Source organism: Trichosurus vulpecula, chromosome 8 (assembly GCF_011100635.1).
Source record: "Trichosurus vulpecula isolate mTriVul1 chromosome 8, mTriVul1.pri, whole genome shotgun sequence".
Classification (NCBI taxonomy): domain Eukaryota; kingdom Metazoa; phylum Chordata; class Mammalia; order Diprotodontia; family Phalangeridae; genus Trichosurus; species Trichosurus vulpecula.
In genome coordinates, this window is record NC_050580.1 from 195,657,616 (window position 1) to 195,674,439 (window position 16,824).

Here is a 16,824-nt window from a genome sequence, read left to right on the forward strand (position 1 = left end):
TCCTCTCTCTCTCCTTCTCTCTCTCTCATCTCTTCTCTTTCCTCTCTCTCTCTCTCTCTCTCTCTCTTCTCTCTCTCTCTTTCTCTCTCCTCTCTTTCTCTCTCTCTCTCTTCTCTCTCTCTCTCTCTCTCTGTCTCTCTCTCTCTCTCTCTCTCTCTCTCTCTCTCTCTCTCTCTGTCTCTCTCTCTCTCTCTCTCTCTCTCTCTCTCTCTCTCTCCCTCTCACTCTCTCTCTCTCTCTCCCTCCCCCTCTCCCCCTCCCCCTCCCTCTCTCTCCCTCCCTCTTTCGACCCCCTCCCTACATCCTGTATCCCACCAGGCAAGCCTTTGACAGCATCATGGCCCGCGGGGAGCCTGCTGTTCATTTCCGCGCTGCCAGATCCTTCAATAGGGAAGGCCCAGAACGAATTGAGGCCACACGTAAGTCATCCGTCGATGGGGACCCACAAGGTCTGCCCTCTTGTGAACTCCTGCTCCTCATTTGATTTCGGGATGAGTCGGCCGCTGTGCTTGGGGTGGAGGCGTTGCTCGGGAGCACCTGGTGGGGTCCTAGTCGCTTTTCAGTGTCCCAGGGGTTTTTACTGCCTTTTCCTTCTTTCCAGTGGACAGCCTGGGTATCAGTGATGAACTCAAAGACAAACTGGAGGATGTGCTCATCCCAGAACAACGGTTCACCTTGGGCCGGATGTTGGGCAAAGGTCAGGTGGCTGGCTGTCTTCAGTGAGGGTGAAGCCTTTTATCAAAGGGAGGTGGCGGTGTGTCTGAGCATTATGTATCTGAGATTTTAAAAATTGCTACAATTGTAACTGCCTGGAACAAGGCGAAGAAGGGTGTTCTGATGGATCGTAGGGACTTGGCAGGAAAAACCCTAAATTTAGGAGGCTTAGTGATGGCTAGGGAAGATGAAGTGGGTTCTGCACTGACTTGGGTGGTTGGGCTACCCACTTCTACTTGTAGCAAGTTTTATGATTCTGCGACCCTTTGATATTAAGCCAGCTTCCGTAGCCTGTGTCACTCAGATGACTCCTTCTTGAGCCCTACCACACCCCTTGGGGAACTCTCTGGGAGGAGACAGCAGAGTTGATTGTCCGGTAGGCTCAGCTGCCTCTCTTGGGGGAAGAGCTTGGGAGCAGAAGCTAGAGTCATCTCACAATTACCTGGCTTGTTCCACAGGGGAGTTTGGGTCAGTGAGGGAAGCCCAGCTGAAGCAGGAGGATGGCTCCTTTGAGAAGGTAGCGGTGAAAATGCTAAAAGGTGAGTGGGGTACAATGTTTGAAGGATGTGGCTTCCAGCCTTGGGAGGAAGTGGTAGAGGTAGCTATAGAGCCCCAAGCCAAGCCCACCTCTGAACAAGGCTAGGACACCTTTGGCAGCTCTGAAGTGGGAACACTTGAGGGCAAGCCTTGGCTGTAAGGTCTGCTTCTGTATGTACACTTCTGAATAACACTGCTTCCTTGGGTTTGGCTCTTCTACTGCCTGCAATTCTCAGCTCCCTAGTCCTGGCCTGAACACCTCCAGCAAAGCCATGTCCTCTAGTGGACCAGGACCCCCAAGGAGACTTAGTGGGTGAATGGCTTAAAGGAGGGGGGGCCTGCTCCATTTGGGAGGCACTTCTCACCTCTTGTTTCCCATTCATCTTCCTAGCGGACATCATCAACTCCAGTGACATTGAAGAGTTCCTCCGAGAGGCTGCTTGCATGAAAGAATTTGACCACCCACATGTGGCCAAACTTGTTGGTGAGATGGTCTCTATGGGAGTCTGGTACAGAGGAGAGGGCAGAGGACCTAGGTTCAAGTCCCATCTCTAACACTATCTGTATGACTGGGCAAAGTTAGTAAGTAGAGATGTGAAGCCCTTCTGATGGCTTCATCTGTCAAATGAGCGAGCTGGGCTGGATGATCTCTAATAGTCCTAATGTCTTTACATCTGTGATCCTAAGAGTAGCCAATACAAAGAACCTGTCTATATACCAGAAGCTATACAAAGAAAGTCAAATTTTCTGTGAGGAATAGTGGTACCATGTATAGGGGGAGGTCATTATAAGGAGTCCCAGGGTCTGGTTCTTTGGTTCCTTCTCCTGGGCTAGTACCTGGGAATTAGGTAGTTACCAAGAAGGACTGAGACATTGATTGATTCCAGAACCTTTGAACTGCTCAAAGGGGGGTGTTCCTTGTGGCTTAAATCCCTCATTCATTGGGGCAAATTAGCCTTAAATTGGAGAAGCCAGAGGGAATGCCGTATCCTGTGGAAACCTATTATGAGACAGGAAAAGGATTAGGGACACAGCATACTCGCTGTTTGGTTTTCTGGCCCAATCACACAAACCCTTTGATCAGAGGTTTCCTTTTGTTTGAATAACCAACCCCTTACCTTTCTCCACCTTTCTTTTTATCCCCAGGGGTGAGCCTTCGGAGCCGTGCAAAGGGCCGCTTGCCTATCCCCATGGTGATCCTGCCCTTCATGAAACATGGGGACCTACATGCTTTCTTGCTTGCCTCCCGAATAGGAGAAAACCCTTTTGTGAGTGTTTGCATTGGTGGCATGTGTGTGTAGGCTGGAAAGGAACATGGGAGAAAGAGCATTTGGGAGAGGAAGGGCTTGGTAGGCAAGACTGGGAGAAATGAGGAGGAGTTGGAACTTGGTTGCAAAAGATGAAGTGGGGACAGGGAACTTTTCAGAAGCTTCTCAGGAGGAATGGTATATTCTATATATTCCCTTTCAGGTGTAGGGAAGCCCTCAGGGTATTCTAGGCTGAGAAGGTATCCATTTTAGAAAGAGACTTAATTTCTTTCTTTTTTCAAATTAAAAAGCATTTTTTTCTTTCCATTCTCCCTGCACTGAAGAAAAACAACTCTTGGGGCACAATGAATAGAGCACCAGCCCTGGAGTCAGGAGGACCTGAGTTCAAATTTGGCCTCCAATGTTTGATACTTACTAGCTGTGTGACCTTGGGCAAGTCACTTAACCCCAGTTGCCTTGCCTTCCCCCTCCAAAAAAAAAAAAAGAAAAACAACTCTTGTAACAATAGATATAGTCAAAAAAACACAAATTTACACAATGGTCATGTTCAAAAATGAGTTTTCCACATATTTAATCCATTTCCTTTCAGTCAAGAAGTAAGTATCTTCAGTCCTCTGGAATCATGTTTGGCCCTTGTATTTATCAGAGCTCTTAAGTCTTTCAAAAGTGTTTATTTTGTTTTTATTGTATACAATATGCATATATAGGATATATAGTATCATATGTAATATATTCTCTTAGTTCTATTTTATCTCACTTTGCATCAGCTCTTACACAGATTTCTCTGAAACTTTCTTCTTTCTTCATGTTTCCTTACAGCATAATATTACTTTATATTCATATACCATAATTTTATCAGTCATTCCCCAGTTGATAGTTACCCCCTTAGTCTTTGCCACAAAAAGAGCTACTACGAATATATTTGTACATATAAGGACTTTTTCTTCCTTATTTGCTCTCTTTGGGGTATAGACCAAGTAAAAGTGTAATTCAAAGGACATGTAGAGGAGTTTAACAACTTTGGGGGCAGAGTTCTCAATTGCTTTCCAGAATAGTTGAACCAATTCACATTTTCTCCCTCCTAGTCTCTTTCTCAGCTTTGCCAAAGGCTCACCTTGGCAGAAGCCCTTCACCCTTTCCCCCTCCCTCAGATGTGTTGACACTGGAGTTGAGGAAACCCTTTGATCAAGGAGCTGTCCGTACCCTCTGTTCAGCTGTTTGTGGCAGGGCCCAGGACTAAACTTGTTTGTTTCCTCCTGGCTAGAACCTGCCCTTGCAGACGCTGATCCGATTCATGGTTGACATTGCCAGTGGCATGGAGTACCTGAGTTCCCAGAACTTCATCCACAGGGACCTGGCTGCTCGGAATTGCATGTGAGTGAGCTGCCAGTGGACCTGAGGGGGTGAGAGTGGAGGTCATAGAGAAAAAGTGGTCGAGAGCTGTCCAGCAGCCCTTAGATAGTGAGAACTGCCATTCAAACTAGAAGAAAGACGGCAGGGGCGCAGATAACTGCTTTCAGTCCTAGCCTGGCTATTATGTCCAGAATTGTTCCCATTTCTGGTCAATGAGAGCCTGATACCTAAAAGCCAGCTTAGAGACTGCCTGCCTGAGAGTCTCTAGGAAGGAAAGGGGCAGAGTCAGCTCATTGATTCCATGTCTCTTCACAGGTTAGCTGAGGACATGACTGTGTGTGTGGCTGACTTTGGGCTATCTCGGAAGATATACAGTGGTGATTATTACCGGCAGGGCTGTGCCTCCAAATTGCCTGTCAAATGGCTAGCCCTGGAGAGTTTGGCTGATAACCTGTACACAGTACATAGTGATGTGGTGAGTAGAAGGATTTGGGGCCAACTGGAGCAGGGATTTGGATGGTTTGGATCAGGGGAACTGCAGAGTAGAATTAGGACGGGGATCACCACACAAAGGCCAGGACTGCTTACCCTTACAGTACCTTAGGATTGGGACTGGTTGCCCTTACATGTTTTATCCTGTCCTTAGGTAGCAGGGTTTATCTGTCCCCAGACCTGGCTTTGACAGCTTTTTTTTTGTTTTTTTTTTGAGGGGAGAAGGCAGGGCAATTGGGGTTAAGTGACTTGTCCAAGGTCACACAGCTAGTAAGTGTGTCAAGTGTCTGAGGGCAGATTTGAACTTGGGTCCTCCTGACTCCAGGGCCAGTGCTCTACTCACTGTGCCATCTAGCTTCCCCCTTTGACAGCTTTTTTGACCTTGATTTTGTTCTAGTGGGCGTTTGGTGTGACCATGTGGGAGATAATGACTCGGGGACAAACACCATATGCCGGTATTGAAAATGCTGAGATTTACAACTACCTCATCAGCGGGAACCGTCTGAAGCAGCCACCTGATTGTCTCGAGGAAGTGTGAGTGCTCTCCAGAAACTTAGATAGGGACAACAGGGGGAGGGCAGAAGAGCCAGTTTAAGCTTTGGGGTGGATTGGCGATTGTATGTAATTATGCCTACTGAGAGAGATCCCCGGCTACCCTTTCCCTGAGTGATGACTTCTGCTGAGGGGTGACGGGATGGTAGGTCTAGAGCCAGATGATGACTTCAGGGGCCTGTCTCTTCATTTTACAGTTGAAGGCCCAGGGAGATTGTGACTTGCCCAAGGTATCACAGGTCCTGTGATTCAAATCCAGCATTCCTTCCCTTTCTCCCAAGAGCCTGAGTTGGATCTCTCTCCTTCAATGTCTCTTTGCTCTTCTTCCTCTCTTTCTGTCTCTGTCTCCCCTCCTCTCCCTCTGGAAATGATTTTCCAATTTCTTAACAGTTTCATGAAGTCTCTGCCTTTATATCTCGCTGTCTCTCTTTCTGGAAATGATTTTTTAATTTCTTAACAATTTTATGAAGTCTCTGCTTCTATATCTCTGTGTCTCTCCTCTCCTTTTTCCCTCTGGAAATGATTTTCTAACTCTTAACAGTTTCATGAAGTCTGTCTCATTTCTGTCTCTCCCTCTTCTCTTTTTCCTCTGGAAATGATTTTCTCATTTCTTAACAGTTTCATGAAGTCTCTGTCTCTCTCTGTCTCTCTTTCCTCTTCTCCCTCTAGAAATGAGTTTCTCATTTTTTAGTAGTTTAATGAAAAAAAAATGATGTTCTTCCTATCTAGTGCTTCCCTGTTTCCTCTATCTCTCCTGTTCTACTATTTTCCTGTTTTACCTCCTCCTTATGCCTTCTCCAGCTTTCCCAGAAATAAACAAGAAATCTATCCCTCCTAATCTCAGAGGCAGAAGCCAGAAAGAGATTCTATAGGGAACAGCCATGGTTTCTTTGCCTTTGCAGACACTGATCCGATTCATGGTGGGCATTGCCAGTGCCTTTCCCAAGAATAAACAAGAAATCTATCCCTCCTAATCCCAGAGGCAGAAGCCAGAAAGAGATTCTATAGGGAACAGCCATGGTTTCTCTGTTACCCCTCCTTCCCCAGGGCCAGGCTAGTTCTAGCTGTTACTGCTGGTATTTAGAAAGAAAGGGAAAAAAAAATAGACACCTTCCCTAGATTAAGAATTCTTTTCTACCCAGAATGAGTGGGTGGGGGAGGAGAAATGATGAAATGCCTATAGGAGTCTTCTTACCACTCAAAAGACTGGGACTGCAGCTGCCAATGGGGGTCTCTGCTTCCCTTCCTTTACTATTCTGCCATAATCCTTGTCTTTCCAAAGAGGGGGCTGATTGTTGGAGGAAGAATGGTTCCTTCAGAACCCCCGCTGACTGCTGGTAAAGGGTTCTAGAGTCTGGAAGAGGCTTGAGATTAGAAAATGGGAATCCTAGGGAGAAATGACCAGCCTCCTTTCATCCTAGAAGGACTTAAGCATCCAGAGTGGGGAGTGGTGGGGGAAGCAGGGAGGCTGTGCAGCTTAAGTCTCTTCCTTTGCTAGGGCTGAGTTGGCAGATTCCTCCTTGTGTTAGTAAGCAGAGTATGTACCGTGTGGGGGGAGGAAGAAGAGGCTGTACAGATGTAAAATCAATGTCACTCTGAAGCTCTTTCTGTTGTGACTGGAATCCTCCACCCTTACCAGAGCCAGGCTTTTTCTGGGCTTCCATGGAAGCTAAAGCTATTCCTGGCATGAGAGAGAAAGAAGGCAAGATGAAGTCCATGGTGGTTTTAGGGAAGGGACAGATTTCTTGCACAGATGAATAGTTTTGGTAGTTCTACCTTCATTTATGACAGAAACAATTCGAATGGATGCCAACTTTCTGCCAACTGAACCACTCTAGCTTTAGGCCTGGGAAACAGAGCTCAGCAGGGAAAGGATGGGCAGAAATAGACATTAAAATCCTGCTGAAGAGTCAACTGAGGCTCATTTGGAGTGACCAAGGAGAAGATTAGAGGGAACTGAAATGAGAAAGTCCTCATTTTGAGATTCTATCTTGATGGACACAGAGAGTGAACTTGACACTTCCTGGAGACAGGAGAATCCTGGGTTCCAATCTTAGTTCTGGCATTCACTAGCTGCGTTCTGAGCCTCAGTAAACATTTATTAAGTGCCTACATGTGCCAGCCACTGAGCTAAGCACTGGGGATGCAAAAAGAAACTAAGGACAAGAAGCTTAACAATCTAATGGGAGAAGACAACATGCAAACAAATATGTACAAACAAGCTGTATTCAGGATAAATAGGAAATAATTAAGAGAGGGAATGCACTGAAATTATGAGGGGTTGGAATGTAGCTGGTGGAATTTTAGTTGGGACTTAAAGGAAGCCAGGGAGGTCACTAGTTGGAGCAGAGGAGGGAGAGCATTCTAGGCATGGGGGACAGCCAGAGAAAATGCCCAGAACTGAGAGATGGTATGTCTTGTTCATGGAGCAATCAGGAGGCCATATATGTAAAGTGTTTTGCAAACATGAAGGGATGAGAGAGTGGATCTGTGTGATTTCACTGGTACAAGAGACCTCCCAGGTTAGGAAACTCCTTTTACCAGTTCAGACTGGCCACTTACCTGAAATTTACAAACTTAGAGAGTTGCCTGGAGCACTGATATGTTCAGTGATTTGCCCAGGGCAACATAACCAGAATGTGTCAGAGGTAGCTGGGACTTGAACTCAGGTTTTCCTGACTCCAAGGCTCACTTCTTTACCCACTACCTCCTGCTGCAAACCTTAAAATGCTACATAAATATCAACTTATTATTATATAGGCCTCTACAGTTGAAGAAGCAGCAAAGACTTTTTCAACTATTAATAGCCTTTTGGTCCCTGGCTCAGCTCCTTCCTGGTCGGCGGTTGGTGCTACCAGGGGAGGGATGAAGGGAGCTGGCATCTGGCCATTGCATCACAGTGGACAGATGCCAGTTGGCTTAGTCAACCTTGAGACCGTGTCCTGGCCAAAGCCCTGTGCTCATGGATTCAGGCCTTTCCCACGACCTGCTGTGGAGTGGACATGATGAACTTTCCTCCCTTCCTATTCACTTTGGGGGGCTCTAGGAGCAGTCATGAGTGAAGGGGCTTAGCACAGTGGTATGTAGGTATAATAATTCCTAGCTTCCAAGAATTTTTGTTATGGGGTTAGGCAAGAATGTCAGAGAAGTGGCTCTGAGCAGCCCAGGCTTCATTCTCTTTCTTGGGGTAGGATTTTTTCAGCCCCTGGGGGTTTTTATTTTAGAATATAATTGGACACCACCGTTTGGGCTGCTAGCCTAGTACACTTAACAGTAGGCATGTCTGTTGAGTTGCAGGACAGGACTTAGTAGGCAGGGTTTGAGGTCTGGCCCTCTCCAGGAATTCTGAATACTACAGCCTTGATACTGTCTCTGCTTGGAAGGAAGGATAGAGATCCTTCTTTTTTTCCCCCTTCTTTAGTAGTTTCTCTTATCCTTCCGTCACAGATATGAACTCATGTACCAGTGCTGGTGCTCGGACCCCAAGCAGCGCCCTAGTTTCCCGATCCTTCGGATGGAGCTAGAAGAGATCCTGGGCCGTCTGTCTGTTCTCTCTGCCAGTCGTGATCCTCTTTACATCAACATCGAGAGGGCTGAGGAGCAAGCAGAAGAGGGTGGCCAGCTGGGTGGGGACCAGGCTATCAGTGGGGATGAGGATAGGAACAGTAGTGGTACAGGACCAGTAGGTGGTATTCCGAGTGACTATCGATATATCCTTAGCCCTGGAGGGCCAGCTGAACAGTCTGGGGAGGAACAACCGTCAGAAGGAGCCTGTGGGGAGGCCCAGAGGCGAATGCTACTCTAGCAGGGGCTGTAGGCACATAGAGGCTGTTAGCCTAACAAACGGATAGGCATCCTTTGGTGGGTAAGGGGAGGTGTCTGGCTGGCTTGGCTGGCTAGCAAAGCCCCCTCCCCTCTTGATCTCAGCCCAGTCAAAAGTGTGGGGACTCCTGTGGTAGTCCCTCCCAAATTGTGTTGGGGACTGGGTTTTGGAAGTCTGATATGACCAAATCGCCCAATCCCAGTTCTTCCTCCAATCACTCTGGGTCCAGCCAGCCTGGCACAGGCTCGTGACTATTTCATTCGGGTGGGGAGGGAGGGGGGAGGTAAGGCAGGCCTAGTTGTCTGGACTCTGGCAGCTGGTACTCTGTGGTTACATTCCCATGGTTACGATGGTTGGGGGCCAGGAAGGAGAGGAGATAAGTGTCACTATTCACCCCTTTCCTCCCCAGTGGGCTAACCCTGCTGCTTTAGTGCATGTGCTGAGCCGCCCCCGGCCTAGGGAGGCAGCTCTGCCCACACCACTGGTTTTTAATGCTCTAGGCCTGGCTTCTTCAAGGTACATAGAGATGAATTTACATTATACCCATGCAGGTATGAGTTGGTAGAGAGGTTGGTAGGGCCAACCCCTCTCACCCTGTAGGTGGGATTGGATGTCAGTATACTCAGGTCTGAATAACCCTTTGTCAGCAGGACTGGGGGGCTACCCTGCCAATGACCCATCCCTGTTGGGTGCTGCACACTCCCTAGGTCACACCTATGCAGAAAGCTATAGGATATCAGGCTGCTAGGTGCCCTTCCCTTGAAAAGAAGGGGATCGGTGGGGCCTAAGGAAGGATTGGTGAGACCAGATGTATCTGGTCCTATAAGGGATGGCATCCTCTTTCCACTAGTGAGGGAAGCACCCTCCACTGTCTGTTTGGAGCATGCTACAAGAATCCTAATCCCACTAACAAAGGCAGCTGTGTCTAAGCCCAGAGGGTTTTCTGGTCCCACTTCTTCCTTCCCTGCTGAGTCCCTCTCTCCTGACTTTGCCTTTAACAGAAGCCTCCTCTTTTTGCCTGCTCCCATTCAGAGCTACTGAAGTGGGAGGAATTGAGGCCAGGGGGCTGGTTTTGAGGAAAGGGGTTATTATTGATTGCTACCACTTCCATAGCAGAGACAGCTGTGGGGGAAAGGGAGTGACAGTAGTCTGCCTTGGGAAGGGTGTTTCCAGGCTGTTAGATGCCATTTAAACACAGAAATAAAAACAAACCTCAGAACAGCCATTTGGAAATAGTCATTTCTTCTTTACCTGTCAATCAAGCACTCTCCTTTGTTGGTTTGGGGGGTGGGGTAGAGAGAAAAGTTAGGAGGTTGTGATACTGATTTTTCACCTTTCCTCCCCAAGGCTGCAGAAAATTATGTCTTGGGCCTATGTGGAGTGGAGCATGTAAGTATATAGGTCGTTAAAAGCCTGTGCTTTCCTACCCTTTAAAAGGAGCTCAGGAGAAACAAAAGGGATTGTGTGTAGGGCAGGGAGCTTGCTTGGGAAATAGGTTGCAGCTGATGCCATCAAAGAAGTAGAATGGGGGTGGAGTGAAGAAACAGCCGTCTTCCAAAAATTTCAGGAAAAACCTGTTGCTGCCAGAACTGGTTCTGGCTCCTACGTAGTAAGGAGATGGAGAGAAAGACATTGACTTCAATCAAGGTCTGTAGGAAACTAGAATCAAGAAAACTTGCTAGCTAGGGCTAGCCTTGCCTTTAAGGGACTGATCAATTCAGTGAACATTAAGAAACCAAGGTATGTAAAACCCTGTGCTAGGTGCTACAAAGTTGAGATAAACATAGTCTTCCGCTTCATAGAATTTATGTTCTCGTAGGGTTTGCTGTCTCCTATAATGTGGCTTGATGAGAGACAGCAAGCCCAGCCCACAAATACCTCCACTTTGAGGATTCCATGTGGTCTGGATTTCTATCGTTAAAGATTCCTCCTGTGGGTTAAGAACATTATTGTGTCTTTCCTTAAATGGATCCCAGAAAAGGTGGCCATGTAGAAAACCTAATGCCTTAGCTTATCAGATCAATTTTCTTCAGGATAATTAGCAGATAGAAGAGCTTGGGGGCAAAAAGTATTTATTAAGTGATTACTACGTGCAAAGCACTGTACTAAAACTCATTGTATAGAGCAGGGCTGTCCAACCTTAGGTTTGTATTGAAACAATAGACAGTATATTTTGATTTGCCATTTTAGTGAGAGCTCTACTGTAGCTCGGCTTTGTTTACTAAAGCACTTATGTAAATTTCTATGCTTCTCGGCAGGCCTTGGCGCATTTTGGACAGCCCTGGTATAGAGGAAATTGAGGACGGGAGAAGGGAAGGAATATGCTGTGGTCACTCAAATAAGTGAGTGGTAGAGGTCAGACCCCAATCCAGTTGAGTTTTGCCTGGAAGCAAGGAAGGGGTAAGCAGTGTAGACTAGGTGGCACCCTTCAGAGGGGATAAATCTAGCTGTCCAATGGAGCAACCTGAGTTTCACATGAGTGTATTGGTTAACTAGTGGAGTTGAGGCATTGAGAAGGGGGCAGGGCACAGATCTTTGCCTGTTTGACAGGTTTGACAATCCTATCTGTAACATTCATGTCCTAGGCCAGACCCTGGTAGGCAATCTAGTCAAGAATTTTCAAGCCCAGAATCTAGGGAGGGCAACAAAAGTTTTATAGGTTTATGTAACCATCTTCTTGACTATAACAGGAGGTTTCTGGTGTGGGGATAACTAGCCTTTCCCTTGACTGACTCAGGAGCAAACTTGGACTCTAGCCAAATCCTAAAGAGGTAGGAAAGCTCTTGGCTTCCTAGAAAAGAAATGTGTTAGCAATTTGTCTTTCCTTAAAATAGAATTTTACTTTCAATTCAAGAAATATTTATTGAGGGATGCCCTTGAGGAATCAGTTTTGACAGCTATTGCCTGGCCCCTTCTTAAGTAGGCTTTCAAAAACCTGTAGTTCCTACTATGTGTAAGAAAAGCATTTCGATGGAAGCTGGGCATACAGAAACAAAACAATTCCTGTCCTCAGAGCTTACAGTCTTTTGGTGAGATGCAACATGTATACAAGTACAAAATAAAGAATATACGAGGGAGAAGAACTGTGAACTTGGGCAGTAGGTGGGCAGGTGTTGTGGGAGGGGAACTGGGTGCCTAACATAGGAGGTAGCCTCTGAATTGAGCTTCAAAGGAAACTAGGTACTCTACTAGGGAAAGGTGAGGAGGGAGCGTATTTCAGATAATGGGGAGCCATTTGTGCAAAGGCAGAGTTGAGAGATGGAATTGACATTCTGGGAATAGCTAGCAGGCCAGTTTGACTGGAATGGAAAATGTATGAAGGGAAATGAGTGAAACGGAACTGGAAAGGGAGGTGAGAGTCAAACTGTGGGAAGCTTTAATGCCAGGCTGAAGATTCTGCATTTGATCTTAGAGGTAACAGGGCGCCATTGAAGAATTTTGAACAGTGAGCTGATGTGCTCAGAGCTGTGTTTCAGAATCGTCTGCTTGGCAGATTGGCAGAGGATGAGTTGGATAGGGAAGAGACTGTAGGCAGGGAAACCAATTGGGAAGCTGTTGCAGTGGTTTAGGGGAAGTGATGAGAACATGAAATAGGGTAGAATAGGGGTCTTTAACCTCTTGTGTGTCATAGACCCCTTCTCAGAATAACATTTTTAAATGCATAAAATCAATACTCAGGTTTGCAAAAGGGAAGCCAAGGTTAATGAAAATAAAGATGTATTTTTTTTCCCTTCCAAGTTCATGGACCCCAGGGGATTCATAGACCATTCCCCTCCCCTCTCCCCAGATCTGGGGTGGAGGCTTTTTGAGTGGAGAAAAGGGAACAGATGGAAGATTTATGAGAATTAGGAGGACTATTCTGTATCAAAAGATTTATTTTTGGTTTTTTAACCTTTTTAAAAATTTGAGTTCCAATTTCTCCCTCCCTCCAGCCCCTCCCCTACTCATCGAGAAGGCAAGCAAGACAAAGGATTAGTTTTGATCATTGTTATCCAGCCCTTTCCTAATCAACTTCTCAAAAACTCTTTTCTTCCTTCTTGGACTCCAGAGGGAGATGCCTTTAAATTACTTCTCCATTATATTCCTAGGCCTTCTAAAGGATCCAGACTCAAAATACAAGGGTCACATGCTAATGCACCACACAGAGGAAGGCTAGGCAGAGGCTACTCTGTGCAGAGCAGAGACAGGAGCAGCTTGTTCCCAGCCCTGTCTGGGTTGGCTGTAACCCAAGCCTGTCCCTGGTAACTATACTAAGTGTTATGCCCACTCAGAGGGTGATGCTGTTACCCAGCACTCGTGAGGTTTTGGAGAACAACTGCCTGTCCTTGAAGTTATCTGTCAATGTGTGCTTTTCCAGGGGGGAAATGAGCCAGTGAAGTCAGGAACCAAGCACCCTCCAGGTCAATTTTGTTAATTCTCCCCATTGCCCCCCACCCAGAGAACATTCCAAGTTCACCAAATGCTTCTCTTCCTTCCTTCAAAGTCCCCTTGGAAGTTTGTTTCCTGCATATTCTTCAGCTCCAAATAGAGAGGGGATGGACAGAAGTGCAGAAGTAGATGTGCAGTTTTGGACCTGGCCACTGTATGGATTTGTTTTGCTTGTTACAAGGGTTTTCTTTCTTTCTCTTAGGTTTTTAATTGGGGGGGAGGGGAGAGAAGGGGACAGGGGAGTTAACAATAAGTGATGCCAAACAAAAAAGGGCCATGGAAGCATTTTTTTAAATGCACTGAAGGGAACAAAAGAAAGTTCAGAAGAAAGCATTGACAAGACGGTTTTGAAAGTAATGTGTAGAATTTATTATATACTTTAAAAAAAGAAAAGCAAGCTGTATGAAATGGAGATTCATGGTTTCATACAGAATTCTCTTTTTGTGTTCTGCTGTGTGTACGGGAATGATTTGATTTTTTGTTTAATTCATAATAAAAATTTATCTTAAAAGTTTGCTTCTTTTAAGAATTACATTTAGCTTTCTGAGAATAGAACCAGCAATGGGGAGTAGGAGAAAAGTATGTGACCTAATTCGAGTTGGGGGGAGACATCCTACTTTGCAAGTTTCCTTGATATGTTGTGCAACTCAGCTCTCTCTCTTTGTAAAAAAAAAAATAATAATCACTTCCTTTTTCTATTGTTGTGGTGTAGTCATGAGTTGCATCCCACTAAGGGTCTAGGGTTCCCTCTGAGGTCATATTTCTCTCCTTATATAACAGTATTTTCTTCTCTACCTAACTTTACTCCTGTTCTCTGTGTATTGGCATATAGGCATCTGAGGCCAAATATCATTTGTGCCACAGTTTTTAGTTATTTTCCCCTGAAAACAACTGGACCTTTTCACTATTACAGACCTGCCTGTGTCAGACCTGTTGCTTTCTTTGGTATGGCTGTTACACCTAAGACAATTGTCTTCTCTTTTGGGCAGTCCTCAAGATCAAATCAGTAAGTCTCAGGCAAATACATTCTTTCTGTTCAGATGTACTCTGTTTTCCTTACTAAAATGCCATCCTTGATGTATCTTACATCATTCTTTGGCACCATCTTCTTGGCCAACTCATCACTACTCATGCCCTCCTTCCTTTCCTCAGGTAGCTATAATGAAAATAACACTTTTGCCCTGAGGTCCTTTAATTTTCTGCCCAGGACTCTGCAACCTCTAGAGATGGTTTCCAGGTTCTTTCGGATATCATTCATTGCCATCTGTGTCAACAGAAGTGGGTAGTTATCAGCTTTGACATTAGAAGATTCTCTGTGTAACATCTTGTTACAATAACTAGGTCATTTTAAGCCTAGGAGGAAATATAATGATTCCCTAAGGTTGACTTGGTTCCCTTCTCTTTGTCTTTAGGGAGTTTGTTTTAGTTGGAAAGGTCTGAGCTCAGTCAGTATCAGTTTGAGCTCACAGGAAAAATTCCTAAAATCTAGGCAGAAATTGGGCTTTCTGCCTAACCTTACATTCAGAGATATGCAGGAGCCAGTCCTTACTGGCTTACAAAACCTAGTTAAAATTTCAGTATAATCGTTTCACCTCAGAAATCCACAAATGCTACAAAACAGGGTTTGACTTATTGTTTTATTTACTCTCTAAGCATAAAATTATGGAGAAAATGTTAATAATGCAGATTAAATTTAAATGTGTCATGAACACATTTTTTTCCTTGAGTATTGGTTGTTAAACATTTACCAACACAGTACTGCTTATAGTCATCTCTGTCTCTGGTTAACCTGCGCCTTCTTTGTGGTTGAGGCCAAATGAGTTTACTAGAAACATTTGGATAACAAAACAACAGATTATATTATAATGTTTGTAGATAGAGAAGTTGAGGAAAGAACCAATCTTTTCTTGTGACTTCCCTCAGCCTGGGTCCTCCTCTCCAAGATGTCCAGAAATCCACAGAGCCGGTGATGCTCCTCAATATCTCCTTTTTCTGTCATAGCTGCCCAGAATCTCTTATTCTCCCCATCTTCCATTCTATATCCTCTGCCCCTCCCCCAATTCTGAGATAGTTTCTTCCTTTTATACAAATTGCTTAGGGCCTGACCTAGTCGCTAACAATGTCTTTGATTGATTTAAAGAGGTATGTGGACCCTGGTCACACTTCTGGTGATTTGATTCAATAGAAAAAAATGTTTTCAACTGGTCAAGGCACCAGAGTCAAATGGAGTAGTCTCAAACCCGCACTTATATCCTCCATAACCCAAATATGTGCTCCAGGAAAAAATATACCTCCATATAAGAATTTCTTCACTTTTAGGAAAGAATTCATATTCCCAGAAAATCTAGAGAATAGAGACATGTTCCTCCAATTTCTCTTCTTCTCCAGTGGGGAGACTGATTTATATTTAGCACGTACAAGTTTTTATTTCCCATCCAGAAGGCTAGACAGCACAATCCTTTCCAGAAACCAGAAATGCTTCTCTATTCTTCATGCTTCCTAAAAATAAAGTTTTTGTATCCTTGGGATTCTCCTTAACCATTCCCTCATTGTTGACGGTCAGAGAAAATTATTTGATGAGCTGATGCCCCACCAGGAGCTCAGTCACTTCGGCCCAATCTGTTACTTTTATGAATTACCTCCTCTTATATATCTGGATGAAGATATATTACCCAAGTGGAAGTGACTGGTAATTAGCAGTCACCTGCTAGTGTTCTAATATAAACAGCCACTATCTATGAGATGATCTTGCTTCAGACTTCCCTGAACTCTTAAGTCTTTGTCTCTTCTACTTTGAACAGTTATCTTGTGTGTTGTTGGCACAACAGTCTTCTGTGTGGCTGGTCATAGATTATCTCAGAACAAAGCTTATTGCGACCATGCCATACTTGCCAAGTCTTTTGTTTCTCTCTTTTTGAACCACCATCAATTGTTTCTAGTCCTGGACAGAATTAACAGCTGTTAGTCCCTCATCTGGTCTCTGGACAGAAGTCCTGTCTTATTTTAGTTCCCATTTGTCTCCCTTTGGCTTTCACATGCTTTGTTATCACCTTTCATTCCTTTGGCCTGCTTTGGTTTTCTCCTAACACTGTTGTGATTGAAAATTTGAGAGAGACAAAGTTCCAAACATAATCAGTTTATTAGGAAAGTTAGCAATTGCCAATATATTGGGTCGTTGGCCTCTCGAGAACTGAAGACCCCAAAGGGAGATTAACAGAGCGTTCTTACAGTCAATAAAGAGGAACAACAAAATTTACAAAATCTTGAGTAACAGGGAACAAGGGTGGGCATTCCATGCATGTGATAATATTAAGCAATACACTCTCTTATTGGCTAGAACATTGCAAAAGTTAATTTATTATGATTAATGAAGTTTACACCAGACAGATAATCAAGTTCATACAAGAATGGGTAACTTTAACTCATACAGAATAAAAAACTTAAACTCTAATACCCAGAATAGAGAACTTAGCCTCCTAGCTCAGCTTTTCAGGAACAGGGAACTTAAAGATTACAAATCTTACTCTAAAAGCCAGTTTAATTAAGCTTTATCAAAAATGTTAACAGTACAGCAAGGTACAGATCACAGAATAGAGTCTGGTCTTTAGTTCTTTCAATTCTTCCCTATGATTCTTGGGAGATACCTCTCGTGAATCA

The 16,824-nt window shown here is 44.8% G+C and overlaps 1 protein-coding gene across 1 annotated transcript; it reads left to right on the top strand.

The window, feature by feature from the left end:
* Positions 1 to 318: 318 nt before the first annotated feature.
* On the top strand, positions 319 to 10,820 carry TYRO3 (TYRO3 protein tyrosine kinase; the record flags this gene model as incomplete). The annotated part of the gene is given in 9 exon segments (XM_036769555.1): positions 319 to 419; positions 602 to 697; positions 1,173 to 1,253; positions 1,643 to 1,735; positions 2,398 to 2,519; positions 3,784 to 3,893; positions 4,188 to 4,347; positions 4,762 to 4,898; positions 8,364 to 10,820. Coding segments are annotated over 9 exon segments (1,258 nt in total), but the record flags the coding sequence as incomplete, so codon positions are not given.
* Between the last annotated feature and the right edge of the window lie 6,004 nt (positions 10,821 to 16,824).